The sequence below is a fragment of the Tamandua tetradactyla genome, chromosome 18, assembly GCF_023851605.1.
Source record: "Tamandua tetradactyla isolate mTamTet1 chromosome 18, mTamTet1.pri, whole genome shotgun sequence".
In the NCBI taxonomy this organism is placed as follows: Eukaryota; Metazoa; Chordata; class Mammalia; order Pilosa; family Myrmecophagidae; genus Tamandua; species Tamandua tetradactyla.
In genome coordinates this window covers 2,798,893-2,813,487 of record NC_135344.1, presented here as the reverse complement: position 1 = coordinate 2,813,487, position 14,595 = coordinate 2,798,893, and the positions used below count along the sequence as shown (strand labels likewise).

Genomic DNA, 14,595 nt, shown 5'->3' with positions numbered 1-14,595 from the left:
ACCAAGACCCACAATATTATAGGTCCATAACCCCAAAACCCAAAATCTGGAACTTGGGAAGTTTTGCATAAGTCATTTGGGGGCAAAACCTGCCCTAAACTGACATGAGACTATTTGTGGCCTTTTAATTCTACTCACATTTTCTGCAGAAATACTCATGGGCTTGATCAAAGTACTGCCCTAGAGGCCACTGGGGACGTTGAGAGATGTGTGGTGTGCACTCATACCACTCTTCTAAAATCTGAAAAACGCTGAGTTCAGAAATACGTCTGGTCCTGAGATTTCTGCATAAAGGACTGCTGGCCTGTGCACTTCCTGTCATCTCACTTCCTGCAAAATATCCACCTCCATCAATGACATCAGTGACGCCGCATTGCAAAGGCACTAATAGAAGCATGGTCCTTCCCATTTCATAGAAATGGTTTTAAAAGCCGAAGTTCATATATTGCCCGTGGGAACAAACACTGGTGTGGCCTTTCTGGGCGGCGATGTATGATGTTGCACCGCGCTCTTTCATGTCACGCCTGTGCTGAGACTAGCGCTGCGGGCTCTGCTCCCAAAGACCCGGGTAACAGGAGATCTTGCAGTGCTGGGGTTGCCTACCCACTTGCATTGGGGTTCATGGGAATTCCTTATCACCTGGTTTTACTGTAAACATCGTCTATAGGTTTCGTTTTGTTAGCTAGTACTGTTTTTTAATGCATGGATTCAAAGATGGAAAAACGATGTCACTGGTGCCACCACCTTCCCATAATCTGTGTTTAAAAAGCACTGCATATCACACCTGCCATCATGGGGCAGGGACCGGAGAAAGCGGGCACGAACACACACACACATCTGCAGCTACAAAAACTGCACTTGTAATTGCATAAGGTGGCAAATGGCCAAGATATATTCATCCATTTTGCAGTCATTATATATAGTTACAAAATTAAAATTGTTTCCAAAATTTGTACTGACACACCAAACGTTTATAATTCCATGTAAAAAAATATATAGTACGATCTCATTTGAATAGAAAAAATATAGGAATTTTTTTCTATACGTAGGAATAAACAGGAAAACACACAAAATTCACAAGGATAACCACCACATACTAGCGTTATGGGTGCTTTACGTTTTTCTTTGATCTTTCATTAGTTTTCCAAGTTTCTATGAAGAATATGTAATTTCTTAGTAGTAGTTATCTTAAACCAAGAGGATGTTATTCGTAACAGCAGGGGCTCCTGCCTGGGGAGCCTCCCCCGCCCGGGACTCCTGGCAACGTCTAGCGTCTGTGGGGCTGGGGGAAGGTGGTGGAAGACTGCAGGCAAGGAAGGGGGCTCTCCGCGCTGCGATTAGGGCGTCGGAGGAGCTGACAACCCACCTTGCTTGAGCGTATTGTTTCTCAACGTGGAGCGAAGGCGATGAAAGGCTGGACAAATCCGTCCTCAGCCCGCGCGCCCACCAAGCACTGATGATGGTGCTTTCGGCCCAAAGCGCTGGGGACCCAACTGAAACTAGCGTAAGCGAAGAAAGCGTAAATTCATTAGGTCCTCCAGTGGGAGCCGCCTCGGCCTCCCCTCCACCTGCCCGGCGTCCAGGCGGCAGAGGGGACGCTCCGCGCCCAGCCCCGTGGGCAGAACGCACGGCAACTGCCCCCCTTCCCCGGCCCGGAGCGCGGCAGGAGCGCCGGGGGCAGGCGGCGCGGCAGCGTCCCCCCGACGGCTCGGCGCCTTCCTAGGGGCCGGCGCTGTGCGGAGCCTGTCTTCGGTGAAGGCAGCCCTGCTTCAATGCGCGACAAGCCCGCACCGCGGGCTTTCGAGCACAGCGAGGAACCGCAAGGAGCCACGCCCCGAAGGGAGGCCCAGGGTCTGCCGCGGTCGCCGGCCTGGACTCCCGGCCGGCCCCTCCTCCGAGCTGCTGCGGCCACTGCCGAGGCCGGCCAGGCCGCTCCCGGGCCCCCGACGGCGTCCTCCCCGCGCATTCCTCTCCCCGGCAGGCCCGGACCCGCCATCCCCACCCCTGCTCTGGACGAGCCCCGCATGGCATGCCGGGACTGGGGCACCGACTCCGCGCAGAACAGGACGGGACCGACGCGGTCGCATTGCATGCTGGGACTCGTAGTTCTACGACGGCGGGCCTTAGCACCTCGCAATGCATGCCGGACTTCAGCGAATAGACGGTATGCAAGACAGCGGCCCGCGTTGCATGCTGGGAGTTGCTGATCACCCGGCGCCGGCCTCAGTGTGGAACTGTGACCCCCGATGCATGCCGGGACTCGTAGTTCCACCACGCTGAATTCCCTTGCTCCGTACTTCGCGCTGCATGCTGGGAGTCGTAGTCGTACGACGCCGGGAGGGTTGCGGCGGAGCGCCTTGCATGCTGGGTCTCGCGGTTCTCATGGCGCCCGGCTTTAGGAGGTAAAGAAGCACAGTAACAGCTGTTTCCGCTCTTTGAAGCCCCACGAAGTTCGGTCCTGGGCCGTTTCCGTTACCGGTGTTCGCGCAGGCCTCCGTGTTTACACGCGGGCCACCCACGCTCGCGCCGGTGGCCTCCGCCCCGTGACGTCACCGCGCTGTCCAGGAAGTCGGCGCGGACCGGGCCGGCCGGTGGACGCCGGGCTTGTAGAGCGGGAATTGCAGACGCCGCCGCCCCGGCCCGCGACTCCCAGGCGGCCGACCGCGGCAGAGATGGGCGCCAGGCCCTAAGCCACCAGCGCGGTACCCTCCGCCTCGATCCCCGATCTCTGCCCGCTGTCCAGGGGCCAACCGCTCCTGTGCGGTGCCCGCCTGCGGCGCGCGTGTTGCCATAGCGACTTCTCGCGCGCCGACCCGGAGTCCCGGGGGCCGTGAATGGCGGCGCCGTCCGCAGGGGGCCCTAGCGAGGGCGCCCCGGCGGCGGCGGTGTCCGAGGTGCGGTGGCCAGGCCCCGTGCCGTTGCGGCTCCTCGAGTGGAAGGTTGCGACGGGCGCGGCAGTGCGCATTGGCTCGGTGCTGGCCGTGGGCCTGCCTGCCACCGGACCCGGGGCCGCCGCCTCCGCGCCGCCCTCCGGGCAGTCCTCGCTCCGCTCCGAGCGGGGGGCGGCGCGCAGAGTACGGTCGGAGCGGGCCGGCGTGGTGCGGGAGCTGTGCGCGCAGCCGGGCCAGGTGGTGGCCCCCGGGTGAGTGGGCGGCCAGAGGCGGGTGAGTCGGGGTGGGGGCGCGCACCCCTGGACCCTTCAGAAAGGGGGCCCAGGCGGCCACGTGTTTGCTTGTCTTTAAAGTTGGGTGATCACCAGTAGTGGTTTTGCTCCCCGCGAGGAATATTTAAGTTTATTTTTAGATTTCCTCCTGAAGTTGCGCCCTTGGATGAAAAACCAATTGCATTTATGCCTTTTCTTCTATGACAGGTGGTTATTTCCCCTGTAAATTAAGAAAATTCAGGGGTGGCCTGAATGCAGGATTAATCAGGCACACCCCAGACTTATGATTGTAATATGAACTGTTGGGGCGTGTGCAGTTTTAAGCTCTTGTAAACTTCGTGAAACTCAATTGTAAAACGATACAACTCTGCATCGTAGCTAAAGAAGGGAAGACAAAACCCTTTCTTATCCTTGCCTGTTTTGCTGTCCTCATTGTTCCTGCATCGTGACCACACAGCGATGGCAACTGGCTGGTTCAAGGTGCAGAGTAGTAAATTGTTATGGAATAGACTCCAGGGCTGTTAATATTCTCGTTTTTGGCTCACAAATTGGATTTTTCTCCCTTTGTGAAATGCTTGAAAGAAAATTTTGTTCTGTCAAGTTTACCAATATTGCCTTTTGAGGGTGCAAGTCATGGTGTTAAAGTTAGTTTTGAGTTGGTACATGCACGTGTGTACGCACATGATTGTGTGGTTTGCATTGTAAGGAACAGAAACCCAGATTGCTTTAAGAGGGAGAGGTGAGCATTTCTGCTGAGGACAGCGGGGCCTTCCCAGAATGTGCGAGCTTCCCTCTGGTGGACCCTACCCACATATCTTGGTCACTTGCTTAAGTTGACTTCTTTTTGTAAGCTGCTTACTGGTTCCTTGCCTGTGTCATCTCTGCATAGCTTCAGCTTTTTTTTTTTAATGATTTCTGCTCCTCTCTCTCTTTGGCTTGCAATTAGTTTCCCTTGCATTTATTGAATATCTGCTGTGTGCTATCTGCAGATATGCTGATAAATAAGACAAGACTCTGTTTTCTCGCCACATCCTCAGAGCTGCATTCTCCATTTTCTTTCTCCTCCTGACATTCAGGGTCTTTGTATTGCCTGGTGCCAGCTCCCCAGAGACAGTTTGGCCCAGCTCGTTATTGGGAACACAGGCATCTCTAGATGGCTGCTTTGGGCTCAGGGCACCCTGCTGGCCCTCCAAATGCTGGGGTGCTGGGGGTGAGGGGAGCCTTTTGCATAGCTTCCTTTAGAAGGGGTGGAGGGCTCTGTAGGCAATTATGTCTGAAAAAAATATATTTTCAGTCATTTCTTTGAAATTTAATCTTACATTACGGTTGCTTGGGCCGTAGTTAGCATGTGTAGTCTGTCAAGCCATAAATTATCTGGTCAGAAGTCTGATGCCCGTGTGTCGACTGTGTAGAAAACTGCTGAATTTGAGAGACCTGTCAATTTTCCTTTCTCTGATTGCTTGGAAAGGGCAGCAGAAGCCCAGGTTAAGTGACCTGGTCGTGGAGCCAGCTAGTGGCTAGTGGGAGGAAGTCCATGTGCAGTGGTTTGATCACATCAGTAAATCTGGTTAATCAAATTGATCCCGTATGTTAATCTAACCAATCAATCAAGGATTGTGTTAATTTGATGGTGAACAGTCCCAGCAGTAGGTAGTAACCTGATGTCTTTCTTTTTCGGTGTGTAGCATCTTGAAATCTTGGACTGTCTTGTAGCTGTGGTTCATGACAAGCTCATTGAGAAACTGTCATTTTTCTTGTTGATTCCTGTGCTGCGGGTTCATTGACCTCGGGCTGATCCCTGCTTTAGAGAAAACAGCATGTTGTATTACCTTGAGTGAGTCTTAAATGCGACTCCCCATTTCTGTGCCCTTCTGTGTGTTTATGGACACAGTGCTGGAATGATGTCACGTTACGGTAGTTTCCAGTGGTGCCGTGTGAGTGTGTCCATGCAGTGACACACTGTGGTAGGTTCAGGAAGGAGTAGTTGGCAAAAGCATTAGCCCAAGGCCCAGTTTGCGTTTCTCCTGACAGTTCTGATAATTCGTTTGAAAGGGATTTAATGACTTTTGATTGTCTCATCTCATTGAATTCCCAAAATGTATTTTGCATCAGAGAGCCAGTGACTTGGCTATCTTCGTTCAGCAATACCCTAGGCAGACTCCACTGAACAGGTGTGGGCCCGAGTGGGTTCCGCCTGCCGACATGCCGGGAGTTTAGGAGCCGCGATGGAGTGGCCTCCCTCCATTTCTGGGCCCCTTTGTGGATCACAGTTTGAAAACCGCAAGTCTTTCAAAAAGGAAACTAGTCGTGAGTTATTTCTGCAGTACCCCTCTCACCTGTGTGGCGTCCTGCAGGATGCCGTGCTGACGGTAGGAGAGCCGTAGGTGTGGGCGGGTGCCTGGCTGTGTAGCCATGGGTGCTCAGGAGTGTCTCCAGGAGGCGAGCCTTTTGGCTGGCTGGGGCCTTCCCCACAGCCAGCAGCACTCGGGGCTGCTTTCTCAGGTGGACTCTGTGTGGTTTAGTGGAGACCACCGCATGTAGTCTCACCCTGTGAGGTGGTCACTGCTAACTTTAGTTGTTACTTCCATGATTCCTTGGGGCTATTGATCAGTGAACAGCTGTTTCCCTGAGGGGCCCCGAACCACAGTACTTTCCCTTTTCCCTGCTCGTTTCTCACTGCCGTGTGCCCGCTGCGTGTCGGTGCACACATCTCCAGCAGCACTCCCACAGCCAGTCCACAGCTCCAAGGACAGCCGGAAACCAGGCTGTCTTGCCCAGAGGAGCTCTCCCCAAACCATCAGTATTTCCCCTAGATAGTCCCAGATTTTAAGTATTTCTTTAAGTCCACACAATCACGCTTAAGGCTATTCCTCTCCATCTCTCTCTCCTTTTTTTTTTTTTTTGCATGGTCAGGCTCTGGGAATCGAACCCGGGTCTCTGGCGTGCAGGCCAGAATTCTGCTGCTGAGCCGCCACTGCGCCGTCCACGGCTGTCTTAGGACTGATTTTCTTGACAGCTCCTGGAAGTCTCGTTGCCTGAGATAAGTCCTTGGAGATCTTTTTATGACAGAGTGGGCATTTGATTAATATCTGCTTTCCTCGTTTCTGGACTAAAGTGACTGCTCTCGTGGTTTGTTGTGTGTGGATCCGCCATGAACAACCGCTTACCGTTTTTGAGACCGCACACGCTGTACTACAGGCACGCAGAACGGACTTTGAGGCGATCTTGACCCTGCTGTCTACTCAGCTGCATGGGGTGGTGGGCAGGGCCGTGGGTCCCAGCACACACCCTCAGGACGCCCTTTCGGGCGCCTCCCAGAAGCCTGGGTCTCGTCTGTCCTTCCTGGACTGTGGCCCCACGTCTGCTGCAGTCGTTGCAGTCACTAGTGCGATATAGGGGAAGGTGTGCTGTGCACGGTTCCTCTGGAAGCCGGCACTGTCCTGGGGGCCTGGCCACGGGCCCACGTGGTCGAGTCCTTTATGCCGTGGTTATAAACTCTGTGGCCTTGTCACAGGCCGTGGAGGAGCTTTAGAAGAGAATCTTAGGAAACAAAGCTGGAAGTTTTTGCTCGGGGTTTCCGTGATGAGGGCACTGTTGACTGTGGCACCGGAACCTCCCGGGAGGAGTAGGGGTGTTACTCCACGAGGAGCCAGGGGTGTTCCCCCGGGAGGAGCAGGGGCGTTCCCCCAGGAGGAGCAGGGGGGTTCCCCCGGGAGGAGCAGGGGCGTTCCCCCGGGAGGAGCAGGGGCGTTCCCCCGGGAGGAGCAGGGGGGTTCCCCCGGGAGGAGCAGGGACGTTCCCCCGGGAGGAGCAGGGGCGTTCCCCCGGGAGGAGCAGGGGCATTCCAGGAGGAGCAGGGGCGTTCCCCCGGGAGGAGCAGGGGCGTTCCCCCGGGAGGAGCAGGGGCGCTCCCCCGGGAGGAGCAGGGGCGTTCCCCCGGGAGGAGCAGGGGCGTTCCCCCGGGAGGAGCAGGGGCGTTCCCCGGGGAGGAGCAGGGGCGTTCCCCCGGGAGGAGCAGGGGCGTTCCCCCGGGAGGAGCAGGGGCGTTCCAGGAGGAGCAGGGGCGCTCCCCCGGGAGGAGCAGGGGCGTTCCCCCGGGAGGAGCAGGGGGGTTCCCCCGGGAGGAGCAGGGGCGTTCCCCCGGGAGGAGCAGGGGCGTTCCGGGAGGAGCAGGGGCGTTCCCCCGGGAGGAGCAGGGGCGTTCCCCCGGGAGGAGCAGGGGCGTTCCCCCGGGAGGAGCAGGGGCGTTCCCCGGGGAGGAGCAGGGGCGTTCCCCCGGGAGGAGCAGGGGCGTTCCCCCGGGAGGAGCAGGGGCGTTCCAGGAGGAGCAGGGGCGTTCCAGGAGGAGCAGGGGCGCTCCCCCGGGAGGAGCAGGGGCGTTCCCCCGGGAGGAGCAGGGGCGTTCCCCCGGGAGGAGCAGGGGGGTTCCCCCGGGAGGAGCAGGGGCGTTCCCCCGGGAGGAGCAGGGGCGTTCCGGGAGGAGCAGGGGCGTTCCCCCGGGAGGAGCAGGGGCGTTCCCCCGGGAGGAGCAGGGGGGTTCCCCCGGGAGGAGCAGGGGCGTTCCCCCGGGAGGAGCAGGGGCGTTCCGGGAGGAGCAGGGGTGTTCCTCCAGGAGCCTCCGTTGCCCTGCGGGTGCGCACCTCACTCTGCCTGGCGGTCAGCACTCTCTTCGGCCTCTTCGGTTCTGTTTCTTTCCTTCTCTATCTGTTGTTCCTTCATCTTGATTTTTTCATGGGGCTTGTAAAAATACTTATTTTTAAGGAATGAAGCGTGGTATCTTTGAAGATAGGTAATTACACTTATTAAAATTGAGCTTCAAAAGAGTTACGGCGTGGGGGCCTCAAGTGACTTGTGAGTGTACTTGAGCTCTGATGTGGGGACTGGGTGGCATCCTCTTGGCCAAGACAACTTTAGGTTGCTTGACAAATAACTATTTACTGTTCAGACTGAAGGTGTGGTCAGTACCATCGTTAATTCAGACATTTCCGCCCAGATCCTGTGCTGGCCAGTGGCGAAAAAAGGAGGCAGCCTGTTCTTAAGGAGTTTGGAGCATTAAATCAAAAAAAGTTCTCAACAGTAAAGACTGGCCTCGAGGAAAAGTTGAATCCCATACTGGTGTGTGTCATTTGCTTACTGCAGCTTTGATGTTAGTTGCTGGGCTGTAGCATGGCGGAGGAGTGGAGCCGCGCACCTGCCTGCCAGGTAAACAGCAGGTGTGCGGGAGGTGGGGCCGAGCAGCAGCAGCTGTGCCACGCCCGCCACTGTAGTCGCCACGGTCGCCCTGTCCAGGAAGGGTGGTGCAGCGTGGGCTGTCCTCACCTTACCACGAGGAGAGGCACCAGGTGCAGGGAGCCTGGGCGCACCACCCCTCAGGCCCATCCGTGCCCAGAGCCTCCAGGTGCTGTTAAAATGGGGTTGATGTGAAAATTGAAAATGCTCTGGCAAGGTGCCATCTGCCAGAAACTGAGTCAGAAGTAATTGTCAAATGACTTCTTCCCCCTCACCGCACCTGCCTTTTCTCTGAGAACCTGAAGTCCCCGAAAGAGAGAGAAGATAAAAAAATCAGGGAATGTGTCTGGTAGGTAACCAGGTTACCTTCTCCTTGGGGGTTGGGATATCGCAGTAGTTTTATCTAGAAGAGTCTGTGTTGGCTGGAGCCCCTGTGAGTGCTGCTAAAAAGCAGGAAAAAGAAGAATTATTATTGAAAATCATTCCGGTAATAGTAGTACCATCTTTATTGCTTTGTAAATTTTAGAATTAAAAATCTTAGAGATACTAATAAAAAACTTAGAATAGGATACAATCTGAGGTTCTGCCCCCTTTTGATGTTCTAAAATTAGGTAGTGAGAGGATTTTAAAATTCTAAACACAGTTCAGGCAGTGCCCCCAAATAATCAGCTACTGAAATTTTACTTTGGAAGGAAGGAAATTGCTTTTTCATACTAATAGCAAGAAGATGAATTAGTAGATTCTTTCAGTTAAATCATTTTATCCTTCACTGTTGAAGTCTGCGCTATGTAAAAAATTACTCAATTAAAAACACATTTAAGTTTAAAACTTGGGAAATGATCCCTTTAATTGAATCCATTAAGCTGGTAATTTGTACCGATGAGTTTTTTTCTTCCATTTTTTACTTAACAGAAAACCATGGGACCATGTACTTTCTAGCTCTGTGATCATATATTATTTAACTTTGTTGTAGTCCTTTTGATTTTTAGGTATTTGTGATCTCCTCTTTTAAATAAAGGCCTCTGAAGTACATAAATGGATTTTGAAGCCCATCTGCCTAAAAATGATGTGTAGCTTTAAGAAACTGTGCAGTATCAGATTTATCTCCATTTTCATGTGTTCGTTAAAGTTAATTTTTAAAGTGGATTGTATGAAATCATAAAATGCCTGCTAAGAAGGAATGGGCACATTTTCAATTTTAGATAGCTTTTCGAAAACAGTGCACAGGTACTGATGTTAAAGCAGAAAACAGACAATGCAGTATTTCAGTTATCTCATGAAATGTGCTTTTTGTATTTAGGGAAGAGAGGGTCTGGAGAAAACAGAACAAAGCAATTTCGAGGTACCTGTGAACCGTTTGAAGGAAGAATAATCTTCCTTGTGCCTGTCTGAGTGGTGCTGGTGGCCTTGGCGCCCACGCTGAACGCGGTGCCTTGTCTTCCTGCTTCCTTGGGTGTTCCCTGGCTCAGGGGTTCGGGAACTTGGTGGCATGGATAGCACAGCGTTCACTCGGGCTGCCTTAAGGGCAGCGTCCTGGATGGCCGGATGGGAGGTGGGAGATGGGACCAGAATGATGGCTCTTCTTTCTGTGGCTGTGGCTGCCTCTCAGTACTGCCTTCCTGGCTTTCACACCTTGGTTTTCGCTTTGGAGGGCGGGGCTTCCTTCTTCAGTTTTGGCACCATTGTCATGAAAAGCAGTACAGTTTTATTTTAATGCTTTTTATGTGTGTATGTTGGCTACAAATTGCTGGAAATGACAATTAATAGCTGTTAACTGATAGTTATGTAATATATTTATTGCCTTTTTATCGCGAATATACAACAGGGATGGTTATGGGCCTTAACAGCTGGAACATTTAAAACTGTTGGGTGTTAATTTAAAGATGTTCATGTCTCTCCAGGTCTGGTTGGGAGGAGCTGCTGTGATCCCAACCGCGGGCACGTCCCTCCTTTCCTAGATTTGGTGGGGAGGAGCTGCTATGATCCCAGCCGCAGGCACGTCCCTCCTCTCCCAGATTTGGTGGGGGGAGCTGCTGTGATCCCAGCACGTCCCTCCTCTCCCAGATTTGGTGGGGGGAGCTGCTGTGATCCCAGCACGTCCCTCCTCTCCCAGATTTGATGGGGGGAGCTGCTGTGATCCCAGCACGTCCCTCCTCTCCCAGATTTGGTGGGGGAGCTGCTGTGATTCCAGCACGTCCCTCCTCTCCCAGGTCTGGTAGGGAGAGCTGCTGTGATTCCAGGCTTTGAGAACCTCCTTCTTCTCTGGGTCTGATGTCTCGGCAGAGTGAAAGTCGGAATTAAGAGATGGTATGGTTTGTGTGGTTACATGTGCTTTGGGAATATTTCAGGAAAATATGAGTTTTATATATAAATCACTCTAGACCACAGTGGAAATGTGTACAATTTAAAGAATTCTGAAATGAATTCCTTTGTAGACTCTTAATAAAAGAATGAACCTGATGTGTAGAGTTTGGTGATATTGGGAATTGGGTCAGCCATGCTTATTTTGGTTTCTTCTCCTGCACATGCTTTGTCCTGGGTCCTTCTTAGCCACAAGATGCAGTAACCTCGTGCAGTCCTCATCTGCCGGTGGCTCCTGGGATGGCCTTGCCCCCGGTTCTGATAGCTTCAGAGCCACTTGCCAGATAGCAGCCCCACCCCCACCCCCAGCGACAGACTGGGTTGCATATTTCAGTGTGCCACCCCCAGCTCCAGCTTCCCCACCCTCACCCCTGGAGTTCCTGTCAAACAAGTATACCTTTTCCTGCTTATCTTTTTTGGGGGGCTATAGTTTCAGACTTAGAGAATTAAGTTGCAAGAACAGTACAGAGGATCCTCATGTAGCTTCATCCAGATTTACCACATTAACATTTTACCAAGTTGCATTTTTCCTTTTCTACCTCTGTAAACACATCACTGTTTCTCTGAACAGTTTGGGAATAAGCTGCACATGTGGCATCACTTCACTTCTAAACAGTTCAGTTTCCTAAAAACAAAAGTATTCTCTTCCATAACCACCATTCAATAAGTAATGTTATTTTTGATTATCCAAGTGTTATTTTCTGCCTTGCGGACCTTATTCAGATTTCCTTGAGTCCTTTGAGGCAAAAGAAAAGCCTGAATCACATGGTGCATTCTCTTTGGTGGCCTTTGGTCCAGAACAAGTTCTGTGTTTTTTCTTTCTTTTTCTGAACTTTAATGTTTTTGAAGTATACTGCTCCATTGCTTTGTGGATCGTCCCTCAGTTTGAATTCTGGCTTTGCGTTTTTGGCAGGCTGTCCAGAAGTGAGGATGTGTCTCCTGAGTGCGCCTCATGCTGGCCCTTTATCCCACCTCGCCCTGACGGGGAATCAGGAGGCCAGGATCTTGTGCTGGTCACCCGTGTCCACTGAGACTCTGTCCTGAGAAGTGACTGTTCTCCCTGTGCAGTTGAAGTATGTTGTGAGAAATGTGGGGAGGTATCTTATGTTTCCAGCAGACTTTACCTGTGTTTTTAGCACCCACTGATGATTGTCGACTGGGTCTGTATTTGTGGTGGTGGCGCAGTGTTAATAGTCTCAGTTCCATCGTTCCTTCTACATTTGTTGGGTTTCTCCTAGAAGTAAAGCAAATTGCTTGGGTAGTGTGGGCTCGTGGGTCTTTATTTTATTCAGTGGCTTGGACTCCGTCACTGTTATTATGTGTTGGTCCCACATTGTCCCAGGACTGGCAGTGGGGGCCCTTCTGAGCGGCCTGAGCTGCCTGCCTCCCAGCGCTGCCCCAGCCCCAGCTGGGCACTGCCACTTCTCCAGGAAACCCTGCGCCCCCTTAGTGGAGAGTGGCGTTTGCAACCAGCTCTAGGTGCACAAGGTGTTGGATCTTAGTGGAGATCTTCAGGGTCCCTTAACCTGTAAAAGGCAGGAAGGCCAGGTGGCAGATGTTAGCAGCGGTAGTTTTCACCAGCATAAAATTCTGGCCTCCTGGTTCCCTCGTGCCTTACTCTTTCTCATCTGCCACACTGTCTAATCTTCCTGATAGAAAGTGAAAGCAGCTGCAGTTTGATGCGTAAACAAAATCCAAATAGAGTTTTGTATGTTTTCTTTTTGGAAAACTATAACTTGTTTAAAAGTTGTATTTCATCATTTTTTCATGGATTTTTTTTTCAAGGACAAACCTAAAAAGTTAACATTTATTGGTGATCGATTTGACATTCTTGGTTGAAGTGTTGTTTTTGTATTTGTGCTAATGTTAGCCTACAGGGGAATGGCTTCCTTTAGAGTTCATAATGCATCGCATCCCTTTGGTCACGAAAATTCAGTGACCCTGTTTTGTGTTGGTCAGTAGGTGAAGGATAAAAATATCTTGGGCTGAGAACAGACCCTGCTGTTCCATTTTTTTAACCACCCACATCCCTCCCACCCCCAGCATTCCATCATTTTTTTGAGAATTTTTTTTTTTTTTGCCATGCAAAATAAGATGCAGAAGGAAAAGTGCTATGATTGAGGCGTGCTTAGCTCTGACTCTGCTGGCAGGTTCCTCAGTCTTTTAATTGAGAGAAAAAAAGTTCTTTTACCCCCCCTACCCCTTTTAATTTGGACTTGAGATATTTTTGAAATACTGTCCAAGGGATTTCCTAACAGCTACACTCACCACCCTGTCTTGGGCACACGGCGGTTTTACTGGCCGTGGCGCAAACATAATTCATTGGCTTGGCTAAACCTTCCTGCCTTTTTTATGCTCGTGAAGGTCACAGACTCTCAAGGGATTTTGGCACCTGCACTGGGCTGCCATGTCATCGTCCCCACATGTGTGCTCTCCTGGTGTCCTGGCCCGGCGCACAGCTGGGCTACTCTTTGGGGCTGCGACCTCTGTGCGGCCGGTGGCAGGGCTCTCCCGCTGTCCTCTTCCCAAGCCAGGAAACCCACTTGTAGGGAGTGACTAAGCTGTTGCCAGATGGGGATTTTAATTCAATTTTATTTTTAGTGGACATTTGTCTAGAACATTGTTTTCATCTCTGTGAAGACTTAAAGGCACTCCCAGCCTGTTGTTTGGAGTTGGTATATTTTTAATCATTTTTTTCCCCCTTAACGTGGTAGCTATGGCATTAGCGGTTCTGTATTGATTTGATTACAATATGATAGGTTTCTAAATGTGATTCTATTTGGGCTTCAGATTTGTTACTTCACTAGGTTGTAGCATGTTTGTGTTTTCCAAGGTGGCTATTCTAAGTAAAAATTTGTGGCATTTTATTTTTCATGGGATGACTTCTATACCACCTCATCCCCCAACAAGCTTTTTAAAATGAGAACATTGCCAAGCACTGTAGTAAGTAAAAGATGAAGATGAGAGGATCCTTTTAAGAGCTCACAGTCTGATGAGGGAGGCTAAGTGTCAACTGAGTGTAATTTTCGGAATTCACATGTCAAATTTTCTTGTGGTCTTTTGTGTTGGTTTTATGCTCAACTGACTTGGGGCACAGATTAAGTTGGAGAGCTCTAGCTTAAATTTAGTAAATATAAAAAAAGTTTTAAAAAATTTATTTATGAATGTGGGTTTTGTATTCTTAACACTTAATAGAAATAAGGTCGTATATGAAGGGAATAAATATCTTTTTTTTTTTGGCATGGGCAGGCACCGGGACTCGGACCCGGGTTTCCGGCATGACAGGTGAGAACTCTACCTGCTGAGCCACCATGGCCCACCCGTAAATATCTTTTTAATTCAAGGCATTTTATGAGGCATAAAATTGGTTTGTGAGTTATACATTGTGCTCCTTAAATATTTAACTTATAACGATGAAATTTACAATGAAAGTATCGCCATTAGAGTGAATCCTTTTGGAGTCTTTGCACAGTATTCATTTTTTATATGATATTCAGAGTTCAATGTTAAACATTCTTTTCAGATTTTTAGAGGGTGATATAAGTTGTTAAATATATCTTTCATTAAGCAGGAGCTGTGGCATATGGAATACAGTTTCCTGGCTGAATGCTCTCCTTACCTTCATTCTGACAACTGTCTTCGAGGAGTGGATTGTTCAGTAGGATTTTGAGAAAGACTGGTCTCCTAATCCATTTAGCAGGTGGCCTGGCATCTGTTATTACTTATACCAAGGTTTCTCAACCTCAGCAATATATTGACATTCTGGGCCAGATAATTCTTTCTTGTGGGGGATTGTCTGAGCATTGGAGGATGCTTTGTATGATCTCTGGCCTCTACCCACT

At 50.9% G+C, this 14,595-nt stretch overlaps 1 protein-coding gene across 5 annotated transcripts in view; it reads left to right on the top strand.

Moving 5' to 3' along the window:
• Positions 1-2,281: 2,281 nt before the first annotated feature.
• Positions 2,282-14,595, top strand: part of CTDP1 (CTD phosphatase subunit 1) — a 145,589-nt gene continuing 133,275 nt past the window's right edge. For 4 of the 5 annotated variants that reach the window (XM_077135174.1, XM_077135173.1, XM_077135176.1 and 1 more), the window contains exon 1: positions 2,570-3,142. In XM_077135174.1, coding sequence (XP_076991289.1) covers positions 2,835-3,142 — 308 coding nt within the window. In that variant the 5' untranslated portion in view covers positions 2,570-2,834. Of the gene's footprint in view, positions 2,403-2,569; positions 3,143-14,595 lie in introns of those variants that run through there. The other variant, XM_077135175.1, reaches the window with a different exon arrangement.